This window comes from Schistosoma haematobium, chromosome 3 (assembly GCF_000699445.3).
Source record: "Schistosoma haematobium chromosome 3, whole genome shotgun sequence".
NCBI lineage: Eukaryota > Metazoa > Platyhelminthes > Trematoda > Strigeidida > Schistosomatidae > Schistosoma > Schistosoma haematobium.
In genome coordinates this window covers 24,019,380-24,046,083 of record NC_067198.1, presented here as the reverse complement: position 1 = coordinate 24,046,083, position 26,704 = coordinate 24,019,380, and the positions used below count along the sequence as shown (strand labels likewise).

Sequence of the window (26,704 nt, the reverse complement as noted above, 5' to 3'; positions counted from 1 at the left end):
ATCCCATAAACACGAAAAAATGCAGATGAAGACAACTAATGTAGCACCAGCCTCTGCATCAGTAGGCCTCAACATACACAAAGGAAAAAGCAAGATCCTCAAATACAATACGGAGAACATCAACTCAGTCACACTTGATGATGAAAATCTGGAAGATGTGGAGTCCTTCACGTACCTGGGAAGCATCATCGATAAACAAGGAGAATCGGATGCAGATGTAAAGGCGTGTATTGGCAAAGCAAGGGTCTCATTTTACAACTAAATAACATATGGAACTCTTAGTAACTGTCAACCGCTATCAAATTCAGAATCTTCAATATGAACGTCAAGATAGTCCTACTGTACGTAGCTGAAACGTGGAAAACTACAACCATCATCAGTAAGTTACAAGTATTTACAAACAATTGTATACGCAAAATGCTCAACATCCATTGGCCGGATACCATCAGCAACAGCCTTCTGTGGGAGAGAACAAACCAGCTTCTAGCTGAAGACGAAATTAGGAAAAGACGTTCCAAGTGGACAGGACATACATAGCAGAAACCACCAAACTGCATCACGAGGCAAGCCCGAACCTGGAATCCTGAAGGGAAGCGGAAAAGAGGAAGGCCAGAGAACACATTACGTCAGGAAATAGAAGCAGATATGAAGAGGATGAATAACAACTGTAAAGGATTGCCCAGGACAAGGTTGGATGGAGAGGGCTGGTGGGCGGCCTATACTACTCTAAAAGGAATAACAGGGGTAAATAAGTAATTGCTGCAGGGAAAGGGGTCAATAACGAAGTCTAAAGGGTTATGGAATGCCCTAAACCCATCCCTGCCTCCATCAGTAATTTGTGATGAACCCCGGTTGACCGTTTGCAATAACTGCGTTGTCAGGCCTAGTAGTTGACAGTTTTGAATTTCTGCAAGTGATGATTTCCTTAGAGAAATCATAACTTACCTCAGACTCAGTCACATTTTCTGACATGCCTTGAGTCAGTAGACTTTGAAAGGGAACTTCTTCGGTATACCGCTGTGTAGCTTGTTTAGGCGCTGCATATCCGCAGTGTACTGAACGCCTCATTTCCGTATGTACGACTCAAAAGGAAAGGCAGAAAATGACTCTAGACTGCCTTGTTTAATCGCCTCTTCAGCAATGTGCTTTAAACCATGCACATTACAGACTAAGTATTCACTACCGTAACAATATTCGTAACTCAATAAGAAGTTGTTCAGATTAACGCGAACACTGTGACCAAATACTAGTAGCTTACGATTGTCTTCTACGCTTAATGGCCACGTTTCACAGCCGTAAAGTGAAACAGAACGAACTACTGTCTAGTATACTCGTCCCTTAATTTATAGACGGTTATCTTGCCTTCGCCATAGGTGAAGTAAGTTGGCAAAAGCCTAACGAGCTTTTCGAATTCGTGCAGAGATTTCTTCAAACGCCAACCAATTAGGGCTGATCAGACTTCCAAGATAAGTGAAGTTGTCGACGTGTTCGATTACTTCACTCTCTATCTTTAGTTCAGGTGTTGACGCAGGCCAGTCCTGAAGTAACAACTTGCATATAGAGGAGGAGAAACGCATCTCAGTCATTCTGACATTGTTGCTCAGAGCTACCAAAACACTGCATTTTATTAGCGTCTTCACTAAGCAGGACTATATCATCTGCTTATTCTAAGTCGATAAGTGGACCTCCTGGTAGGGGATCAATTCCCTAAAATGCAGTTTACGAGAGCGTTATTTCCAACAGTAGGTCTATGATGAAGTTGAACGAAAATTGAGATATTGGCTCGAAAATGTAATTTTCAGTGCGACTCCAGGAAACCAGGAGTAACGTTGAATAAACTCTTGTATTTTTTAAAAATTATGTAAACACATACTGGTACAAAGGGGTATCAAAATAAATTTGCACTTCATAAATCGTTGAATTTGTGTATGGGGTGGAATACTGTCTGGGTGCTCCCCAAGACCTTGTGGTCTCGTCCACAAGAACTTTAGGAGATGCGACCTCATGATGGCCGGTGATCAACAACGAGTTCACACCACATTTGTTTCCTCAAAGTCTTGCAACCCATGTACACAGTTGGTTTGGAATCAGGATTTTTCACTCCCCTTATATGGATCCGTGTTCACCAATTTGATTTAAGCACCGCAAATTCGCTTTTCAAGTTAGCAAACAACGCCCCCGCCACGAGAAGACGGAGTAGGACATTGTTGCCTTGCAAATATTTATGTGACTTAACTAGTTTGAGCCTGCAACAGTATATATAGGTAAGTGCACCATACTTAAATCATTTATTTTGGTCGCGCGTGGAAAAAAGATGCGACCATAGGAAAGGATTTGTAATAATGATCGACGAATTATCATGTAGTGGAGGTATTTGATCGTAAATAAAATTATCTTATATCTTGTTAGGGGTGTGCCAGTTTTTGTGAATTTTGGAGTTGTAACACAGTGGGGGTACTTGAGGAACTTGAAAGAGAAACTTCATTAGTAGTGGTCTCATCGATCTAAAGGCGTGACCTTACACTTAAGAAATAACTAATCGCAGATGATCATACAGAGCCTTTTTATGGGTTACTTTTGGTTAGTTCCATACTTTGTTACTGGCTGGAGCGAGAATCTGTAGGGTGCATTTTTTTATACGTGACGTTTTCTAACCTCTTCCTTCTATTGAGAAAAAGTAGTCACTGCAGACCTCAGTTATGTAAAGGAAACATCTTATTGTCTTCGCATCTCAATACAGTTGGAAGTACGATTTCACCCTCGAAACTTAAGTTGCTGCTTAGCGTTGCTTGATCGACCTGTCTGGTATGGTAGAACGTAAAGAAATAAGTGTTCCTATTTTGATTTTAAGTACGATAATTCTGAATAACCGGTGTTTCCGAAACTCTAAAACGGAAGGAGATCTATACTAACTGAATAGAGTGGACGGGGGTTTAATACACAACACTTCAACGATCATTCCATGGACTACTGGAAGAGAAGTCTAGTAAGGAAGATTGATTGGAAAAGACCTCAACGAAACAATTTTTTATGTAACGAAATGACCTTATGTACGAAACATTCACATAAAATGTGCAAGGTACCATGTCATCGACCATCGTAGCGATTTAGTTTGTAAGTCAATCTCCAAGTAGCTAGAACTTGATTGTTAGGCCTAGTCCTTGGTCATCGTATCAATTCCAGATAGTGTGGTTTGATCAAGTTATTACAATATCTACGTCTGATCATGTTAAAGTGGCAGGTTCAGTGTGGGCGTATCCCTATTATTTAGTCCATTTCATAGAACACTGTGTGTGTCATAATTCTTACTTATTTGATTACCCCTAGTCGATATATACAAAATCTCTACAAAAGTCCCGTTGTCATCCTTGGATGGGGTAGGTGTTCTGTATTAGTCGTCCGGTCTATGTAGTTGCTCTAGATTCTGTTACTAGAAAAGGGTTTAATAGGACTCCCAAGCAATTGAAAACTACCACTTTTAAGTAATGCATTCTTATTCAATAACAACAAGTGAAGACTTCCTGCCAACTAATGAAAAATCTATCATATACACAAAGCTGGTAAATTTAAAAATGTTCGTTAATCTTCGGAACATTTTTTAGGAAGCATATATGATTCTTAAATAAAGAAAAGTACGGCAAAACATTCAAAGGAAATTCGCCACCTGTGGTGACTTTAACCAACAAAGGTTCTGACATTTTGAAATGGTCAACGTTCGTTTTCAATTTTATATATTCCTCAAATAGAATATCTGTTTAAATGGTAGTTCTTGTTTGACCAGAGGAATAAAGCTCCTAACAGTTTAGACATTTGTACAACTGGTGAATTTTAAACATGTATCTAGTTAAATGTTTCTTAAAAATAAATGGTTGTACGTGTCATGTACTTGCAAAGGCTAGGAGTTTTCATTAGTTAACGTTTACATGTAATCTCTATGATTGATTGATGGACAAAAATTAATTTATTTAGCCTGTAGATCGTTTACTAAAAATATCTTATTAATTCGTTTAGCTTTCTGAATAGTTACTTGAATTTAATCCCCAAAATGTCTTTATTTTTTATACTAGCTGCGTATAAAATTCTAGACGGTCAAATGGATTTTTTTAACCGAACACCTATCAAAAATGATATCTTGAGTATTATTGGACACGTAAGTCTATTTCTCTTACCATTGCGCTATTCATATAGCTCAGTTCAAGGAAAAAAAGCGTACATCCTCTGTGCACTGGCAACCATCTGATCACGAGTTCCCGTGAAATACGCCCTTCTACATTTCATTTGGACGAATCACATAGTTTTCATTTCGAGCACGAAAAATCTGATATAGGAAAAAATTCGTCGTTCACTGTAGAAAATACCAGCGCACCTTCTGGTAAAAAGTCACCAATGCAAGCACTTTTAAAGACTAACTCGCATTGTAATTCAAGTATCCTGGGAAACTCCTACTGTAAAAGTAACAACTTTGGTGATTATGAATCTTTAAACTTCTTTGAACCAAAGACAACTCAGGCAGTTTTCAGTGATGATCTCGTTGCACAATCATCTGCACTAACTACATCAGTGCTCAAATATAACGTTGATACAAGTACCAAAGAGAATGTTATCCCTAGTGATAGCGACGATAATTTCTTTACAACGTTTCTGGAATCCTCCAAAGCTGACGTAGACAAGTCAATTTCTAGTAGTGACTCAAATAAAAAATCACCTGGTCAGACAGCTAACCGTAGTTCTAACAATATCAAATCACATGCTAGCAGTAGTGATGATGATGATACATTTGAAAACTTTTTGAAATCCCAGCAAACCAAGATAAATAAAATTGAGGTTAATCAAGTCAGTGAATGGTCATCTTGGGATTCTGATGACAATGATAGGTCGATTTGTGATTCGCCATATCAAACGTTTTACTACAGAGTCAACAACAAGTTGCATTTGTCTGATACCACAAAATTACCGTAAGTTGTTTAGTTAACAGAAAGTCTCATGTTTATTATCATATGATATTTCGTCTCTGTTAGACCTCCTGTTTTATTGATCTCCAGGTAGTTAATATGACTATCCTTCATAATAATTGTTACTATAGTTATGTTCTATAATATTGGGTGTATTTTCTCGGAACTGATATTTATCAAGCTGTTGTTCGAAACAAACGTTGGGATACCAGTATTATTTGCTTGGGTTAGTAGTAGTAATGATGGGCATTGATGTATAACAAGACGCCTTCTTTATTTGCAAGGTGTTCAGTGGAAGCTAAATGCTACATGTATGCACTTCATCCCATTATCTCTCAAGTGAAGCGGTGGCTTGCTTTCTAAACTCATCGGCTTTTAACCAGTAGGTCGCAGTTTTGAACTTAAGTCCACCGACTGTGGTTACGGTCGTTTTTCTTGAACATCACGAACAACAGAGAACTAATGAACTCAAATATGTTGACCATTTTGGAATGTTGTTGCGATGCCTTCTAACACAATGCCTCCGTGTACATAATCAAAAATATTGTAGATTTCTAAAGATACATCGCTAAAGAACAATTCTTATTGGTTATCAGGACATTAAACCGTTATTGCGGTGTATGCTTGTTTTAGCATTCTATTACATACTTTAATACTTTTACAAATGCAAACTTACTTGACCTAAATCATTAGATAAACACTATAAGAATCATTACAAATATCTTTCCGTTCATGTTTCTTAACGCAAGAATAATTTGATTAGCTAAGAAGCTTAATATACTAGTGACATTGATGAAACCTAACAACTACGAACATAGCTGGAGAATGGTATATGAAACTGGCGAATAAAAGTAGTAAATAATATTAAGACTTTTCTGTTAGGTAGTCGGAAAAATAGACCAATAATTATGATGTTAAGTCCAATGGTGTCCTTGGACCTTAAATGTACATTTCCCATTGGTCGATATTTATTTAACGTGTTATTTTCCTGTTGGCCAATATTGTACAATGTTATTTTCTACTTTGTGGTACGTTGTGGTCTGCTTGACTAGTATATAAACAAAGTATGTTTGAAATATAATGATTCATAACTCCGAGGCTGTGACTTGTGTTCTTGACTCAACTGGCTAGGACAGACAGCGAAGCAGGGCCAGTCAGGGCACTAGGTCGTCCTTACGTGTTTACGTGTCACTGTCACAGAGGCGATCGATATAAACGCTGCTTATCAAAAACCTGCAGTCCCACCCGTTACAACATTTTCATTACTACCGACTTTGCTACACATTATGTAAAGCTACCAACCACAGATTGATGTAATCTACCGAAGTTGAAAAAGGAGGTCTACGCTTCTTGAAAAAAAAATCCAGTTCAGTAGTGGATGACTTCAAAGACCAATGGTATTTCTTTGTTTGGTAGACAAGTAATGAATAAATATGGCATAACAATTGTTCGTAAAATTACGAGAAAAATGAAGAATAGTATTATTTGGACCATGGTGTTAAACTTCGGTCTGTATAATTTAAGGCCTAAAGTAAGCGACTCTTGATATTTTGAGTGTTCTACTGAGGCCGTCTACATTTCCCTAAACGACTTCGATTGACATCCAATTGATCTATGGACAGTTGCACTGTTTGGTTTTTATCTTTTTCTTCATCCTAATCGCCCCAGTCTTAGTAAACGGTAAATAGTCATAAATCGATGAGGATTGGGTTATCAAATGATATATCTTCCTAAAACCATATAGCGTTCTCAACGTTGATCACTTAGAAACTTAACCACACAGAAACAATCTTTCAATAGCCTATAATATAAAACAAGTTCTTTATAGTTGTGAACTACTATTCATTTTAATGAGACTAATTTTAATCACATTTTAAGAAAGAGTAATATTAATTATATCTGTTGATCATAGGTAGCTAATTTCATGATACTATATATTTATATTTATTAAGTTATCAATGAAAACCTAATTGTTAATCAATATACATCATATAAAGATTATTGAAAAGATAAACAGGAGAAGGAATATTTTTCTTCATCATTACGGCTGCAGACTAATATATTTGTAATTTACAACAATAAAATCATATTAATCGAGTAGTGGTGTTATTTTATTATATCACAAGTGATTATAAAAATGATATCGAATAATTGTAAGAAATCACATTTAGCTTGGGTGCAGTGAATGTTTTCTATACAGCTTTTCTTAACCTTTGTGTTAGCATTTCACAGCTTCACTTATGAGCTGTAACCCAATCTGAATGGTCGTAATCATCGGTCTGATTTTTGTCTCGTTCATATGTTCATTGATGAATTTAGCAGGAAAACCATTCTTACCAAGAATTCTATAGATATTATTTAATTCATTTTCGATAATGTCATCGAAGCAAACCATTTCAGCATGATAAATAAAGACTTCTATTGAGTTTCTTTTATATTTAATTGGTACCGAAGTGTAAAATGGGTATATTGACCAATCGCTGATTGCTTTGTACGTCCCTCTTAAATGACACATCCAATCTTCTTGTCTAAAAATGTTTCGCTTTTACCCCGTTTTTCTAAACGAGTGGATGTAATTGATGGATGAATGTTATTCAATTTGTTTAGTAAATTGTCTTTTTCATCCCTATTTTCTAATGCTATGGACACTGTTCGATTCTGGCACGGTGGTCTTGAGGTTAAGTGTCTGTGCGCGTGGCCGAAGTTCTCTAGTTTGAGTCTCGTGCATTGGGTTGTGAATGTGTACGGCTGAGGATTCCCATACTTGGACTAAATGGCCATTTAGTGCTTCCATGATTTCATTTTTTGAAATTTTCTTTTATCATATAATAAAGCGATCGTCTCGTCTAAATATTCATTTTCGTTCATAAGAACTACACCATATAAAAATTAGTGTATTCACTTATTGATTTTTGATATATTTTGGGTGTCATGTAGATCCTCATTGTCTTTGTGTTCTCATTTGGGTTGTCTGGTTCAGGGTTTTACAGAAGTGAGCTCTAAGTTGTATGTAAATATCTGCAGTTACAACGCTAGGGTATTCTATTTTCAGTTATTGTGTCAATGATTCAGGACTGATTCACATTAAGTTTTGGTAATCAGGTTTGCACTTCCAAGAACAAGCATGGTTCACACATTTATTCAGATTCATATGTACGTGACTCGTTGTGTTTACTCATATTTAGTTAATTTGCGGATACTCAATTTGAGTGTTAAGATCGTTCTAATGTATCGTAGTTGGGTACTTTAATACGTTTCTGTGAATTGATTTATGTATACGCAACTGTTATTCGTTTGCTTTTCAGATCAAGATCATCAGAATCGAAACTTTCTGATTCTAAGAAAAAATATGTTGTTCCAGATAGAAAAACTCAGTCATGTGCTGTTCAAGTTTCAAAGTATCCGCATATTTCCAAATATCAGAAAATTTCATATAAGATAGAACAGCGTAATTCGCAATGTGTATCTACGGAGGAATTCGTTTATTCTCTTTATCCAGTTGACAATAATGATAACAGGAAGCAGACATCACACGAGAAACTTCGTCATCCTGATGCGTTAAAGTAAGCTATCTTGATACTTACTACCGTCATGTTACCTTTGATTACTATCCTTACTCTGTCCGGCAGTAAAATTTCGCTGTTTCTTAGAAAGCTAGATTATAATGCTTGTAATCCTTTCTAATATCAGGTTAGTCTAAATCTTTGTGACAAACAGAAATACAAAAATCGTGAATGTTCTAATTACTATATATCTCTTTTTAATATATTTGGAAGATTGTAGGTCGCCTTTAGTCTGGTCGGTTGAATGACCTTGTAAATATTTGGAAGGCTAAGGACATAATGCAGACTTTCGGATTCCATCTAGTTATGTAGTTAATGATCTTATGTTATTCCAAATGGCAAATAAATTTAACTGAAATCTCCAGAATTTAAAAAACCTATTTATTGTTACTGATGACTTTTGTGTGTATCCGGGTTTGTAAAGTTAGTTTTAGAAGTACCTACTTTTCGGAATATCACCGTATAAAACTAATGTTGAAGTCGTTCTGGCGGAGCTAAACTCTAACAGTTACTTTTCTTAATGCTAATATCAATCCGACTGTTGCTGTTACTTTGACGTGGTGGTCGTGCCTGGAACAATTGTTCCTCATGGTCCTACTATGCCAAACAGGTCGTTTGAAGAGCAGTAAGACTAAAAGTAGCAAACCTAAGGTCCGAAGTCAATGTCGTACTGTTGACTGTACAGAGATGTGACAGCAGTAAGTTGTTTCCTTCAGACAACCAGCATAACAGCGGTGCTGCCCTCCTATAAATGAGCGGTGTGGTTATAAAAGATCCACTCTAAAAATGCACACCTCGCCTTATCCCATGCCTATTCGTCTTCGGAGGTAAGGTCTCAGCAGGTACGGAGCGAACACGGAATTTACTCACAACTACGTCGTGTGTGACCGACCTCAAGCAGTTGTTCTTTCTTTATTTATTTAATTATTTGAACACATAAATATTGGTACAAGAGAGCGCCAATATATATGCGCCACACAAAACAATGAGAATTCGAAGAGGAAGAAAAAAAAGGTAAGGAGTGCAAAAAAAGAGAACAATAACGAAGAGGTTGGTGCAAGGTAGTGTAGTAATAATAATAATGGGGGAACGGAAAGGTACAATCAGAAGAAATCTTTCAGTTAAGTAAGATACAACCACGTTTTATGAAGAAAGTAAAAGGGTACAGCAGGATCGCCACTGGCTTCTATTCTGAGCCATATCTGATAACGTCTCTAGCCACTGTGTCGCACCATCTCTCGGACCCCAGCCAGGGAGTCGTGAAGGGCCAACACAAGCCAGCCCTTCGCAGCTTACTTTTATACCACGACACCATGTCATACACTGACCACCTCTCCGCTTTTTCCAATTAGTCCCAGAGTCGGCAAATAATGTACGACGTGGAATTCTTTGGGACGACATTCGTAGAACATGTCCAAGCCACCGAAGTCGGTGTTTCAAGATGGTGACATCGATTGCATTATCATCTCTGTGCCCTAACACACGATGCCGAACCTCTGCATTACTGACATGGTGTTGCCACTGGATGTCAGAAATTCTTCGGAGACAGCGGTGATCGAACATAGAGAGTCGTCTAACGTCCTCAACTCGGAGAGGCCAGGTTTCACAAGCATAGAGCAAAACTGCTCTCACCGACGCCTTGTAGATCCGACCTTTTACAGCCAGACTAACACCACGAAGGCACCAAAGGTGTCCAGATTGGCATAAGTCGCTCTGGCTTTCACTATACGTGCATTGATCTCATCACTCACGCAACCACCAGCACTTATGCAGCTACCTAGATACACGAACTTCTCGACTACTTCTATCTTCTCACCATCCAGGGTGAGTACAGGATTAGAATTCTGCCAGTCTTGTAGAAGTAATTTGCAATTCGAAGGTGCAAAGCACATACCATACCTACGGACACTGATTTCCAACTGATTAGGTGCGGATCGCATGCCTTGGACATTCTCGCACAATAAGACAATATCACCCGCATACTCAAGGTCGAGAAGTCTTTCTCCAGGCAACAGATCCACACAACGATTACTTACATCCATCAGAGCTGTTTCCAGAATGTCGTCGATGGCAAAGTTGAAGAGGAATGGTGAGATTCGGCAATCCTGCCTAACCCCACTGCTTGAATGGAACAATGGAGAGAGGTGGTTGTATGCCCTCACTCTGCCTGAGGTGTTTGTATATAGGGCTTTTAGGATGTTAATAAACTTCTCAGGCACACGCTTCTTCAATAGACAATCCCAGAGAACAGTCCTATCCAACGAATCGAAGGCAGACCTGATGTCAAGAAATACTACGATTGTTGGCCTTTGATAAGTATGACGGTGTTCTAACATTTGGCGGAGGGTGAAGATATGATCAATACATCCTCGACCAGAACGAAACCCAGCCTGCTCCTCGCGAGCCAATCTTGCTCGGGTTTTGAACAATCTACCAAGTATGACGGAAGCCAATAGCTTGGACGCAATCGGAAGTAGACTTATTGCCCGATAGTTGTTGCAGGAACGACGTGAACCCTTTTGAAAGATAGGGACAACTATCGACTCATTCCATGACGTTGGTACACTCTCGAGCTCCCAGACCTTTGTAAACAACGTCGTCAGTTCCTTAGTCAGAAAGTCACCACCATCTTTAAAAAGAGCCGGAGGTAAGTCATCTGGGCCAGGTGATTTGTAGCGCTCGAAGAGTTGGAGTTCTTTGCGGACTTCCGCCTCATTTGGTGGATCATTCGTCACCGGCCATGGAGGGCAGGACAGTCTGATCGATGTTGCCGGAGCAGCAGGCCAGTTGAACTGCCCTTCGAAAAATTCCGCCCATCGTCCAAGACGTCGATGGATGTTAGTGATTGGCATCCCATTATCCTCGTAGATTGTTTCGCTCACACCAGACTTCTTGCTGCCAGTGGCTCGGATGAGTTGGAAGAGCTTCCGGTAATTACCAGATGCAGCTGCTGCTTCCAGCTCATTAGCACGCTTCGACCACCAGGCTTCTCGGTCCTTACGCAAGCTTTGCCCGATTTCATTACGTAACATCCTTCGTTTGTAGTCAAACTCACGGTCACCCGGAGTAGACCGACGGGCTTCAATGAATTGTAAGGAACCTGAAGAAACCCAGTGCTTATAAGCGGGACGTTTCGCGAACCCACAACTGACTGTACCTGTCATTTTGATGGGGTCATGCAATTGCAACCAATGCTCATCTATACTTTTCGGTGGAGTGGTAGCTAGCCTAGAGGCTAGCTCGGTTCGATACTTACTAGCAACAGAAGTTGCAACCAGCTTGCTAACATCAATCCGTTGGTGGCGGTCACTTCGTTGTCCACTGAAAAGTAAGGTAAGATTGGCGCAGACCAAGGCATGGTCAGAGTCCAGATAGGTACTCCAAAAGGAGCTGCATTCTTGTACACAACCACGCCAGCGGTAGCTGATCGCGGTGTGATCAATCTGAGTCCAGACTTGAGATGCAGAGTGAGGACGCCAGGTGGCACATCGGCGATGACTGTGCCGAAAGTTAGTGCTAGCCAGGAACAGGTTGTGGTCTGTGCAGTTGCAGTAGACGGTCCCCGTTATCTGTCCTGCGACCAACAAGTCCCCATCGTCCACCTAAACAATCCTCTTCTGTGCCTAGACGCCCGACCTGAGCATTCAAGTCTCCGGCTAGTACTACAATATCTGTCGAATGCACTTTCTGGAGAAGAACAGATAACTGGTGGTAAAACTCATCTTTGATTGCATCCGGACTGCAATCTGTCGGGGCATAAGCGGAGATGACGAAAATACATCGTTTCTCACGCCGATTTCTTCTCACTTTGATGGGACTTTCTAATCTAACAGCACATAACCGACTGTTAATGAGGGTCCAATCGATTAGTGCTGCCTCAGCTCTAGCGCTTAGTGCGACACCAACGCCAGCAAGACCAGACGAAGATGCCACAGGGTCCCCGGATAAACGCACGTAAAACGTTCATCATATTTGTGTGTGGGCTGTGTTACTTCTCAGGTGCCCAGACCGAAGCAGGTGGTTATCTTAGGGGGCCACATCCCGAGCCTTTGACCTAAAGGTCTAACCCAGATGGCAGTGGAGCATCGTAAGGAGATGTAGTCCCATGGTAGCCGGTGACCAACGATGATAATCGGTATTGGAGATGGTTGGAAGAAAGTTCGGGGCGGCCAAACCAAAACGTGTCATGAGTGTTTTAGGTTACTAACTTCTCGTCTGAGGCATGTTGTTAGATGCAGACTACTTGGTTGGGGTCAGCGTGACTATCGTAACCAATGGTTGGAGACTCTGGGTGACATGGCTTAGAATCGATCGTAATGGTGTAGATGTATGCACCCTCTGTCTTCCCTTAAACTGTGAGAATAAAATTACTTTATACCTTTCTTTCTGTGAACTAATTCTTTCTCCCTGTATCAAATCCTTATATTAAGTGTATTTTTTACTACCATTGAAGTAACTGCTTCTATGAATTTGGTGTTGATCTTGTTGTGCTGATGAGGTGTAGCAACTTGGACCGATGTATATATGTGCCTGGTCCTACGTTGTAGCTGATTGACTGACTCAATATCAGCCTACTAGCTTACATAGCTTATAACGATAAGTCTGCAATGGTTTGTTGATTCTTTTACGGCATATACTTTTACACCGATTTTCTAGGTCAACAAAAGTTTCGTGTAGCTAGATATAATTTTTATTGTATTGGTGCAACAGTTTTAGCGACCACTTAATTAAAGTGAAAAAAGTGCAAGTATGTTATCTTGAGAGATGTTTTGTGATGTACTAAAAACACTGGTTAGTTCACTTATGCCTTTACATCTTTCAGTTTCATTAACGGTTCAAGAGATTGTTGTGAGTCCTTAACTAACCGTTTCGTTTTATATAATGGATGAACAATTCTATCGCAAAACACTGGGGGTATCAGTTTAATGAATATAGCGTAGAATCTCTAAACCCGAAGTCTATCGGTACCTAAGAGAAACAACCCTAAATAGACTACTTAGTTTTTTATCTATAAAAGCTCAGTAGTTCATAAACAATTGTCAACGATGAAGTCCCACACTTTGATACTGCCATGAGTAATTTTTCGGCCTTAGTATCATTAGTCCTACCCAGTGGAAATGAGTTTAGACCAATTACACTTGTGAAATTATATAACTCCTTAGAGAGCGATAAAGGTAATCCGTTTTTCAATGGGAGTAACAGTATAAGATAATATAAAATTCACATGTTTACTGGATTTCATTTGAGGTTCGATTTTGATCACTGTCATTTTTCGGTGTATGGATGGATGGCTATCGCTCAATATCCTAGATTGTTTGGTTAGTCTAAAATTGTTTAACCTGATTGTTTGGACTGCCACGTTATGTTATGGAGAACATAAATGGAACTTGAAATAAGTAATTGACCGTTAGATCATAAATTCAAAGCCACTCCAGTTATTTTCTCTCAAGTAAGCAGATAATATAATCATGATCTCATTAAGCAGTGATAAATGACGCTCCATATGAATAATTATCACTCATTTCATGCATAAAAATTATGATATCTAATTAGTCTCGTGAATTCGCATGTGATTACTAAGTTCTAAATTTCTTGTTTAATTTTTGCAGGTTGAGAGATGCGTAAATGTTTAGCACTAACCTCTTATTTATTTTTTGCTATCAATGTTACAGATTTCTTCAAAAGTTTAAGCCAAATCGATCTGAATTAGCTGAAAAATTATACCAAATTTACAATGAAAAGATATTTTCTAACCAAGTAAGACCTTTCAACACTATTATATATATATATATATATATATATATATATATATATATATATATATATATATATAATATATATATATTTAATGGGTAGAAAGTCAGTAACAACGTAGAACTTCGTACATATGTACATCAGTTCGAGTTGCCACACCACATTAGCACAGAGATGCAGTTGTCGATTCAAATCCCGTAGTGGTAGAGGTAATAAGAGTATAAGCAGTAATCGGGAAGATTAGTGTTTGGAGATGTTACTTATAGAGTATAATACAGTGGAATAAATTTGAGAGGAGAAAAAAAGAGACAAGGAGGAATAAGGAGATCAAAATTTGGGAGAACACAAAGAGTAGATGCACCTGCGCCATTGCAAACGATTTTCAGCCATGTCATTCAGGGTCTCTAACCATCGGTTGCTATCATCTCGTGGTCCCCAACCAGGTAGTCTACACCTACCAACATGACTCAGTCAACTTGTCAGTGACTTCATGGACTTGTGCCATGTTTTGGTCTGGCCGCCCCTAGCTTTCTTCCAACTTACTCCTATACCACTGAACATCGTCGAGACACTCGGTGGTTGGGCATACGTAACACGTGTCCCAGCCATCTCAACTGATGAAGTTTCACTACTTCATCAATGGATTTGCCATCCTTACCTAGTACCCGTTTCCTAACAACTGCGTTACTTACTCGATGGTCCCAAGATATACGAGCAATATTTCGAAGACACCTATGATTAAATACTAGTAACCTACGAATATCCTCTACTCTTACCGGCCATGTTTCACTGCCATAAAGTAGGACGGAAAGAAGTGCTGCGCAGTAAACCCGTCCTTTGGTTGATAGACGGATATCTCGCCTACGCCATAAATGACGCAAGTTGACAAAAGCTAGTCGAGTCTTCTGTATCCGTGCTGAGATTTCGTCACACACCAAACCACAAGGGCTGATCAGACTTCCAAGATAAATGAAGCGGTCGACACGCTCAACTACTTCACTTCCTATCATTAGTTCGGGTGTCGATGCAACCCAATCCTAAAGCAACATTTTACATTTCGAGGGCGAGAATCGCATCCCGAACATGTCTGCATTGTTGCTTAGAGTGATCAGAAGACTCTGCATTTTGTCAGCCTCTTCACCAAATAAAACTATGTCATCAGCATATTCCAAGCCAACAAGTGAATCTCCTGGTAGAAGTTCAACCCCTGGAAATTTAGATGAGGAAAGTGTTATCTCTAAAAGTACGTCAATGACAAAGTTAAACAAGAATGGAGAGAGTGGGCAGCCCTGACGAACACCACTTGAGGTAATCAATTCTGATGACAGTTCGCCATAAGCTCTCACTCGACCAGTTATGTTCGAGTAGAAAGCCTTTACAAGGTTAATGTACTTCTCTGGTACTCCTTTCAGTGACAAACATTGCCACAGAACCTCACGATCAACAGAGTCGAATGCCACCTTAAGGTCGAGAAGTACTACGATTGTGGGGCGTCTGAACGTGTGTCTGTGTTCTAGAACCTGACGTAGTGTGAATATGTGGTCTATACAACCACATCCAGGTCGAAAACCAGCCTGGTTTTCTCTAATCTGCTCTTCACGAGCTTTAGTTAGGCGTCGAAGTATTATTGAAGCTAATATTTTAGACACTATATTAGTCAAACTGATTCCTCTGTGATTGTCACAATAGGATTTTGTCCTTTCTTATAGACTGGCACAATCAGTGATTGAGACCAGTCAGATGGGATTACCTCCAGTTCCCGAATTCTACCTAAGACCTCAGTTAATCTCACTGCTAATACTGGACCACCATCCTTAAAAATCTCAGGAGTAAACCTGTCAGGGCCTGCTGCTGTCCCTCGCTTCAGATTTCCTATGGATTTTTCAACTTCGTAAAGAGTCGGAGGACCTAAATTAACTTGCCATTCGGGTTGACTGGAGATCGTGGAAACCGAAGTGTGACTGAAGGCCAGTTGAACTGATCCCTAAAGTGTTCTGCCCATCGATCTAATCTCCTGGATTGAGAATGTATAATATGTCCATCTTTCTCTGACATTGTTTCGCTAACAGTCGGGTTCCTAATACCGGTTTTCTTAACAAGTCTGAACAATTGTCTGCTATTACCTATTGCCGCTGCCTTTTCCATCTCTCTTGCTTTCGCTACCCACCACTGTTCGCGATCATTGCGTAGGCTTCTTGTCAACTTGCGCTTAAGCTGACTCCGCTCTTCGTTATGTTCAGATCCAGATGAACTGAGTTGTCGAGCATCTACCAGTGCGGTAGATGCTGCTGAGATCCAGTGTTTCTCCCTAACCTTATGGTTGACCGTACTAGCAGATATTACTGCAGTTTCCACAGCTTTTCGGATATCATTCCATGCTGCCTCGGGGTGGGCATCACCTACATGGCTGCCTAACTGTTTTCCTAGTTGTTCCTGAAATATACTCTTAGCTTGACTATCATTAAGTAGGCCCCCAAGAGGCTTCCTTGCAGCGTCTTCCCTACGTCCAGTAAGACGCAGACAGATACGCGCTCGTACTAGAGCATGATCTGAATCTAGGCATGTGCTTCAGAATGAGCGACAGTCTTCTATCGAGCCCCTCCATCGGTGGCTGATAGCGATGTGATCTATTTGGGTCCAACGTTGGGACGAATTCGGGGGTCTCCATGTTAAAAGATGTTTTTCCTTATGCCTAAAGTTAGTATTTGCAAGAAAGAGGCGGTTATCTGAGCATAGCTGCAACAGACGGTCGCCATTATCTGTTCTTTGAGCCACGATGCTATAAGATCCACCCAGGTGTCTTTCCCTATCGCTTAGTTTACCTACTTGAGCATTAAAGTCACCGGCCATTATTACTACATCCGAACGCCTAGCTTTAAGGAGGAGGTCGGAGAGCTTTCTGTAAAACTCATCTTTTACATCATCTGAGCTGCAGTCAGTGGGAGAATAGGCAGAGACGACGAAGAGGCAACGACGAGTGTCCCTATCTTTTCGGATCCTTACTGTTCCGTTCAGTCGGACAGCGCACAAACGACTGTCTACTGGGATCCACTCTAAGAGAGCTAGTTCTGCCCTAGGACTCAATGCTATACCTACGCCGGCGAGGCCGCGGGAAGCAGAATCTGGGCTTCCAGATACACGAAGTGTGAATCGAGTCGGTTCTATATTTTGGCATGGTGAGGTCAAATAGATGACGCTACTCGGATCCTGTATGCGCGTTTCGGAGACGCAGCAAACACCGATGGCGCGAGATTCTAAGGTCTGACTGATTCTAATGTCCTAGCTAAGGAAGCTTATTGTCCTATTTCGCACGGTTTTCGGACGTTACTCCTCGTGAAGGAGCATAGGACGCTCACCAGCATTCTCCATCCAACCCTGTCCTGCGCAATCCTTTCTAGCTCCGTCCAGTTGTAATTCATCGTTTTCATATCTGCTTCTATTATCCGACGCAATGTGTTCTTTGGCCTTCCTCTTTTTCGCTTCCCTTCAGGATTCCAAGTTAGGGCTTGCTTCGTGATGCAGTTTGACGATTTGTGTAATGTATGTCCTATCCATTTCCATCGTCTTTTCCTAATTTCTTCTTCAGCTGGAAGTTGGTTTGTTCTCTCCCACAGAAGGCTATTGCTGATGGTATCCGGCCAATGGATGTTGAGTATCTTGCGTAGACAGCTATTTATAAATACTTGTACATGTTTGATGATGGTGGTTGTTGTAGTTCTCCATGTTTCAGCTCCATACAGTAGAACTGCCTTGACGTTCGTATTGAAGATCCTCACTTTGATATTCGTTGAAAGTTGTTTTGAGTCGCATATGTTCTTCAATTGTAGGAATGCCACCCTTGCTTTGCCAGTCCTCGCCTTTACGTCTGCATCTGAACCTCCTTGTTCATCGATGATGCTTCCTAGATATGTGAAGGACTCTACATCTTCCAGAGTTTCGCCATCAAGAGTGATTGGATTGCTGTTCTCCGCCTTGAATTTGAGGACCTTGGTTTTCTCCTTGTGTATGCAGAGGCCTACTGATGCAGAGACTACTGCTACACTGGCTGTCTTCATCTGTATCTGTTCGTGTGTACGTGATAGGAGGGCTAGGTCATCTGCGAAGTCCAAATCGTCTAATTGATTCTGAGCAGTCCATTGTATTCCGTGTTTTCCCTCAGATGTCGAGGTCTTCATAATCCAGTCGACCACCAGAAGAAAGAGGAAGGGAGAGAGTAAACAGCCTTGTCTGACTCCGGTCCATACTTGGAATGCATCTGTCAGCTGTCCTCCATGCACTATTTTGCACTGTAATCCGTCGTATGAGTTCCGGATAATATTGACAATCTTCTCAGGAACTCCGTAGTGTCGAAGAAGTTTCCATAATGTCCTCCTATCTACACTGTCGAATGCCTTTTCATAATCAATGAAGTTGATGTATAGTGATGAGTTCCATTCAACTGATTGTTCGACGATGATCCGTAGTGTTGCAATTTGGTCTGTGCACGACCAGGCTACAGGCGGAGTTAAGCGACTTATACGAAACCTCAAAATGTTGAAAATTCAGTTTTCTGCTTACATTTAGCTTACATGTATACTACAGTTATTTAATAATCAATGTCTTTAGAGCATTTCTCACCTATTAATGGACCAACTTGTAATTACGGTGTACATTCTTAAGAAGGCAACCAGTCGATGATGTTGTGTGCCAGTTCTCAGTGAATTGGTTGGGTTATGAGCCAGGGATTCTAATCCATTGTACACCCCCGACAATCATGGTAATTGGATTCAAACCAAACTGACATGACTAAAGTATAATATGCTACAACTTAGCATCATTCCATACAGCCTGAATTTTGTAGAAAGATGCTAATCCCCTGAGTACTTTATTTTGATGATAGACACTGGTGGTTGAAACCGATCGTTGACGATCCTAAATCAGTCACTATGATTCAATTATTTCACTACTGTTTATTTATTTCCTCTATTCTATCCTACTTATCTGCTATATCATCTTTACTCACTACTTATGTTCATCCACAGTTACCACCAAAGTTAGAGATTATATGGAGTCGTCGACTATTGAAAACTGCTGGTCTTTGCAAGTACATGATGCGTACATCCACTCATTCAAACGGAACATCTAATCAGGTACAACTTTGAAACTCTGGCTTTATTTATATCTCACTTTTTAAACAAGATTATACGTTGATGTGCGCTTTGTTTTCTTTGATCAGATGAGGGTTTGCGCTCTCAAGGAGTTCGAAAAATAAAGAATGCAATTGATCTAAAAAACAGTGAAGGGAAAATAATATCAAAATTAATCTGAAGCTAAAGATGAGAAATACGGTTTAAGGAAAAACATGCAATCAAAGATTGTATCATTGTCCATTTTTTTATCAACTACCAACCCACCAAGTCTGGTGAAACTTCCAGAATGACTGAGGTAGTAAATGGGCTTGACTGCTGCACTCCTTATGATCAAACTAGGGGTAGATGCAAACTAGTTTTTAAGCAAATATTTACGTTTAGAATAAAAGATACTCATTACGGACATTTTTACGTTATTCTAAGTGGTCAGAAGGCTTAAGAGGATCTAATCTTACCAACTTCAAGTTGGTTAGTTCTTTTTAGACTTCTGTGAGTCGGAAATTCGGCGTGAATAATTCTTACAAACTTAGTTAGTGGTGAGTATTTGTAGATTAGATGAAGATTAGTTGGACTGTTTCTAAAAGTAACCCACTCATTTTTTCAGTCACCTTGTCTAATAGAAAAACAAGGTTTCACCTTTCTCATTGACAATTTATCAAACCGTTGACTTCTTAACTTCAGTGTGTCCGATGAGTCTAAACAGTTATTTAGTGTTATTTGTTTCTGCAGACTTTTTTCACATCTTTACGTTGCTCATCGCTAGTTATTTCTAGGATTTTTACACGTTAAATTTCTTCTATGAATGCTTCAAAGGCATGCGATTCGGAAGCTCTGGCGAGTAGATACTCTTATTTGGTCTGAAACAGTGTACTAAGATCGATAGCTCCAACACTTTATTTAAAGCGCGGTTTCAGTAGTTCGTTTCGTCTTTCTGACCATAAAGCTTTGTGACCATAGATACAAAGCCAATAATATAGAATCCTTTTGTCAACCCATTTTTTTGTGTTAACTTTTTTTAAAAAATCATGATTCTAACACTGGAAATTCAGAGGGTACCTTGATATCCGTAGAAAATAATGACTATATTTCACATAACGTTTAAAGCACAATACATTCTTGTCACCTTATGCTGCTACTACATAAAATTAATCGTTGGAATTTTTCATACTCTCAACTACGAGTCTGAAGGTTAGAACTCCGTTTCGTCTGCTTTGGTCTGAGTGCCATGTTAGTTTTACAGACCTTCGATAAATGTATCACAAAACCAAGCATACAAAGTTGTATTAGGTAAATAAGTTGTTGTGGCCACGGCAACTGATTGTGAGTTTGGCTTTAATTTAATGATTGAACTTTTATTTGATCACAGCTCATTAATGCAGCTTTTCTTCAAATAAAGCTGTATCATTTAATTGATTTGGCTACTATTTATCTACTTTCTCTGAGTGTTCTGTTGAGTGATTAGTTGATCCAACATAAGTTTATTACGTGTAAGTAAAAATTTTTTAAAGAGAATCCTTTACCTGTGCATGAATGAGTCTTGATTACTAATTTGTCATCTTTCTTCTCAAACTTCTCGAAAGCACTTATACGACAAATAGAAATGCCATCAAGATGACCAAATACCATATAAATTAATACAAGTCGCACGGTTTATTTGAATTTCAGAAGAAGTTCGAAAAAGAAATTTCCAGTCATTCCATTTCTAAATTCCTTAATGTTTACTTTTTAAGTAGTATAACTTTTTGTGTATAATTGTCTTTCGTTAAATATTCTTACAAAACATTAATTTCATTTGACTGATTTTCAATGGTCATTCTAACTAGTGCAGTTGACTGATACTAACCCATATTATTGTGATGTTTATCAATCCGAATTTTAATATGATTATAAACAACAAATGGGCCAAAGATAGATGAAAGTTCTTAAATCTGACCTGTTGTATAAATTATTTAAACATGTGTCATCAATCGATAAATGTTTAATAATAACCAACTTCATTATTGCCACGTTTTTTTTCAACTTGTGACAACTTATAGGTTCGTATCGCTCAGATTTTGTTATCGGAAAAAGTATGCACCACAGCTGAGCGCGTTCGCGATACCCTGCTGCACGAGATTTGTCACGCTGCTGTTTGGTTGATTAATGGTTTAAATGATGGTCATGGACGACATTGGAAATCTTGGGCTAACCGTGTTCATCGAGTTTGGCCGAAGCTGCCTGTGGTTTCTGTTTGTCACGCATATACAATTGATACACGATTCACATATCGATGCACAGGGTGTGGTGTATGTATTAATCGACATAGCAAATCTTTGGATATTACTAAAAAGGTAAGATTAAAATATTTCCTTATTTTATTTCCCGTTTTTCACTAATAGCATTCTAATATAAATTATTTGAAATTGATGCCGCTATTCTAAGTAGACTAAACCAATAGTTTTTGATGGGGTTTTGTTCTCTGATCTGGATGATTTGGTCGTGGAGCTTTCATCGTTCTTCTGAACGACATCATCAGCACAAACTTCAGATAGAAGTGAAGCGTTCGGATTTCTCCATATGTAGTTCACAGCTTGTCCTGTGGAGAAATTCGAACGCTTCACTTCTATCTGAAGTTTGTGCTGATGATGTCGTTCAGAAGAACCATGAAAGCTCCACGACCAAACCATGCAGCTCAGAGAACAAAACTCCATCAAAATCATCCACCTGAGCTACACATCTTCACGATCTCTAAACCAATAGTTCAAGTGACATAATAACATCTGATTCCCATACAAAACTGTTTGTGATTCAAAGTTCCTTTTGTTTACTTAGGTTGCCTAAGTGACTATTCTTCTTTTTTCCTCAGTTTCAAAATAATTCTTTTTCCCAACTGTTTAAACATAATACTAAACATAATACTATATATATATATATATATATATATATATATATATAGTAAGAATATTGTTTTCGATAAATTTTTATAAGGTTCTACGATTTAATAAATAGATATGTGACTATGAATGCCAAATTAAAAATGTACATACTTTGAATAAGAGGTCCCTATTCATGCCCCTAAAATGCAAAGGCGATTCATCCATTGAAATACCAATCTAGAGGTTATGTAAAACAATCAAGATAATAGTTTCCACTTCTCCGATGGCATTACTGAAAGTGAAAGTTGAATCATCTGAACTGAACACCTCGTTTTGCATTTATCGATTCGACTGCTCATGTGGAGGTAGATACAGGAATTCGCACTTTCGTGCTCGTGAACAACTTCCAGCGTAGCTTACCAAAGGTGTAGCCAAGACAGTAGACAGCTCAACAGTAGCTTATTCACTTTAAACTGGTCATAGTGCCAACACAGATTGATGATTCTCAATAGTTTGTCGCACTCGTCCTTAAAATGGCAAAAGCATTAGCTATCCTGATAAAAATTTGAAGCTATTTATGCTGAAGAAATACGTCCTACTTCTCTTACCCTGGTCAAACTCGGGCCCAGTAAGTCAATAGTCATGTTAATTTGATAGAAAGAACTAAAATCTCCGCACATACAATTTTCGGTTTATGTATTTTTATCGTCTAAAATTAATCTTGCCAAATATTGTCAACATTACTTTTACTCATGGGTCTTTGTATTGTTGTGTTATTTTACAAAAGCAAAATAAGGTATGGTAGTGAATTAAACAATGCTAAATGTTAAAAGTGGCGAACACTCTGGTTACTTATTATATTCACATGTTATTACCAATATTATCTCCATTAACCCGATGACATTTTTGTATTCTGCATTTTATTCACACGATTTTTTTGTCATACTGATTATAACTTGATACCTTACAGCGAATCATTCTGACCTTTCTAATTTGCAAATGGAACAGTTTTGAAGTATTTGTCCGTAACAAATGCGAAGGTTCCCCATTTTTAACATATAACATTGTCAAACTCATTAATGCATTGTTCACACAGATATATATATATATATATGATTCCTAATCTTTTAATTAATCCACTACAACCTATACTGTCATTATCTCTACTACTCTGGGATTAGCCCTGGTAGTTTCATCTGTCTATGCTGATGGGGTGACAACTTGAACCGATGTACATATGTTCAGGTTCTACGTTATGATTAACTAACTGTCGTTCGTTCCATATAAATCTTACCGTTGTCATTTATGGTAGTATATATCTGTTCTGATCGTCACTACGCCACAAACTTTATTACCGTATTTCCCATGCAAAACCCTATTTTAATAAATCTATAATCAGAGCACAAGAAGATCAGTTGAGTAGTCACCAGTATCTTTAACTAATCAAATGCAAAACTCACATGATTGAATAAGTAAAAGATAAAACCTTAATGCACTAAAACCCTCAAATCTCAGTAAGTACATAAGTTGGATATTTCTGATGCGAAGCTGATTAGCATTATTCACAATTGACTGTAGTTTATGAATAATAAAAGATAAATTATTATAAAGCAACTCCACGAAAAAATTAGTAGCCACTCATCAAAGCTATATAGAAACTAATTGGTCAAAAAAGTAACTATCCAAATTTCAGATTTCTATTTTCCTAGCAACATAATTATTGAGATGTTCTGATGATCCTTTTATTCACTATGACATCAATAAAGATCTATAGTGTCTAGCTGCTAAAATCTAATTAAATGAAGTGAGTTAAGAATGCATGGAAAAGTCTCTAAATCCGATTATATTGTAATGTTTCGTAAGTGCATATAAACCAATTAAATAGTGATTTAAACATTTATTCTAGTGTACTTATCTTTTAATAGATTTGTGGTCATTGTCGTTCGAAGTTTGAATTACTCATTAATACACCTAAAGGTCGTATGCTTCGACCCAGTTTAGCTGCACAATATGATAAACGTCTTCTGCCGCATTGTTCTTCCAATAATGTAACTAAAATGCCTTGTGAACTAGAAAAGTATCAGTTGTCTAGAACTCCAGATGAAAATAATCGAAATCACAATGTTGAAAATGGACTATCAAATATGTTCAGGGACTTACGAGTTAAATGAAATTTCTCCCTAATGTTTTTGTTTTTACTGGGTTATATTTCTATTGATAAGATAATATTTTTGATGAAATTTTCTACCCTGTGTATGTGTTTGCATTTGAACATACCCTGTAATTCAATATTTTCACTTATTTTTTTACACCTTTTCTGATTTCTACCTGTTAAGTTTTATCTTAAAATATGTTCTCAGGTTGGATTTTTCACTTCTTTTTTTTTAATTATTACTCGTGTAATCGATGCATTTAGAAATAAAATAGATTCTCTCTAAAAAATTGGAATAGTTCATTTTGTTTATTTGAAATGTGTTATAAATAGCCCCATAATAACTATTTCGTATACTTCACTTTGGTTTAAATGTAAGCACATTCCGGATAAAATAGCGGAAACGCAATATATTTAAATAGCCCAATCGGGGCATTTTCATTGTGGAATAGGGACCAGCCATCTCAATTTCAGAACTTTGTGCGGATGATATGTTAGACCCCCAAACTTTCATCTTGTGCTTTCTTAAACGGTAGTGGAAATGGAAGATCAAAAACATCTGGTGGATAATTTCTGAACCAATTATCATGATTTTACCTTGATATTATTACTACCTCTCTTTTGGTCAGTGTACACGCATCTGACAACAAATCTACAAAATTTGAAATTGTTAACAACTGTCTTTAATGAACTATCTGGTTCTACTCTTGATTGTTGAAGACAATATAATTGGGTGACCCGGGATCACTCGTGTTTCATCTAAGTATATGAACAAAAGGAGGATATTGTATAATATTTCTCCAGATACTTTGTTGCTGTCACTGACCGACAAAATATAATTATGGAGAATTCATAATATAATACCAAAGTTCGAATCCCTCTGTTGATTCCTATTCATTTCCGAACCACTGATGTCAAGAGTATTTATAGTTTATAATTTGTTTGTAGATTTTCAAAAGAGCAACTCAATACGATTTTGGGAGAAGTGAAAGCAATAATATTTATACTAGATATGGTGAAAATTATAGTCTAGCGAAAAACGAAGAAACATAAAAATTAACAGTTCCAAAGCCTTTGGGAAAAGTGATAAATTTGGTTTTAATGAGGAATTGTTACTTGAAGCAAGTACACCAACATCAAATCCACGAAATGTACTGGATAAAGGTAAAGGCAGCTATCGATATATGATGGTGAAAAGTTTACTTTAATGCCTTTTAACATCTGGATTACTGTTTGGATGATTGGAAATAAATGGATTCTTGTATGGTCATATGTATACACGATTCCAACAAAACGTTCGGTGTTGAGAAAAGCATGGAGTGGGTTAGCAGCTGACTTCTCAGGATTTCCAGAAACATTTTGAACAAATGAAAAATAGGTAGGATAGGCGTATTCCCATAAGTGGAAATTATAAGACTGATATACCATAAATTACGTAAAATAAACTTCTGCACACATACTCATTGGACTAAATATTGTGTTTGATTGGTTCCCAAACAAACGATCATTGCTTTTATATGCACTGGAATAGCCCAACGATTGTTTGTAATACAATTATAGTTGTCTATAAGCACTCTTCACAAGAGTACATCCCTTGATAAGAGGTTTTGGACGATAGCTTCCCCCGTAAGATTATTAAATCAGCGTAGTTTTCTGTATCAATTGCGCATAGCTAGGATTTTACTTTCAGAAGTTTAAATACGATTTCCTTTTTTAGTAGTATTTTATTTTTAAATATTATGATTCTCATCGTCGTCTGGGGATTTATATATGAAGTTTGGTAGTCACCAAACAAATACATCCTACACAATTTCACACTAGTATACTAGAAATTCAAAGAAAGGCTACTGAAGAGATATATGTATTGAGCCTTCTCAGCAAAACAAACATACAAAATTATTAATTGAACTATAAATATATAAGACATTTGTATACAGAAATTGATATACCGTAGAGCCAAACTAGAGGTTAGTTAAAATGAATTCCGATCAGCAATAAGAAATGGATTTCAGTACTACCTACTAATTAGTGACAAGTGTTGGAGTATAATTCACACCTTGGGTGCGCTAATACAATCTCATTAGCAAGATTTATGCTTAAACGATGAGCGAAATATTGTGAGAATATTCTGGAATGCTACTAAACATAGTAGCAGTGTAGCAGCCAACCAATCAGAGCCTCTGCATGTGACGTTTCGCTTCCTTGATATTTCTGTCCAAGACTCCAAGTGAACGCTGATTGGACGAAACGCTTCTTAGTGTTTCTTGATGATTGCTTGTCTTTTGCAAGCAATTTTCTG

At 38.3% G+C, this 26,704-nt stretch overlaps 1 protein-coding gene across 1 annotated transcript in view; it reads left to right on the top strand.

Annotated features, from left to right (window-relative positions):
* MS3_00005313 (uncharacterized protein) overlaps nt 1-24,720 on the top strand; it is a 30,060-nt gene extending 5,340 nt beyond the window's left edge. The window contains exons 2-8 of the mRNA XM_051213355.1: nt 4,068-4,150; nt 4,189-4,955; nt 8,258-8,515; nt 14,188-14,272; nt 19,291-19,398; nt 21,435-21,728; nt 24,179-24,720. Of these exons, the coding sequence (XP_051069326.1) occupies nt 4,094-4,150; nt 4,189-4,955; nt 8,258-8,515; nt 14,188-14,272; nt 19,291-19,398; nt 21,435-21,728; nt 24,179-24,424 (1,815 nt within the window). The 5' untranslated portion in view covers nt 4,068-4,093 and the 3' untranslated portion in view covers nt 24,425-24,720. The remainder of the gene's footprint in view (nt 1-4,067; nt 4,151-4,188; nt 4,956-8,257; nt 8,516-14,187; nt 14,273-19,290; nt 19,399-21,434; nt 21,729-24,178) is intronic.
* Nucleotides 24,721-26,704: the final 1,984 nt, after the last annotated feature.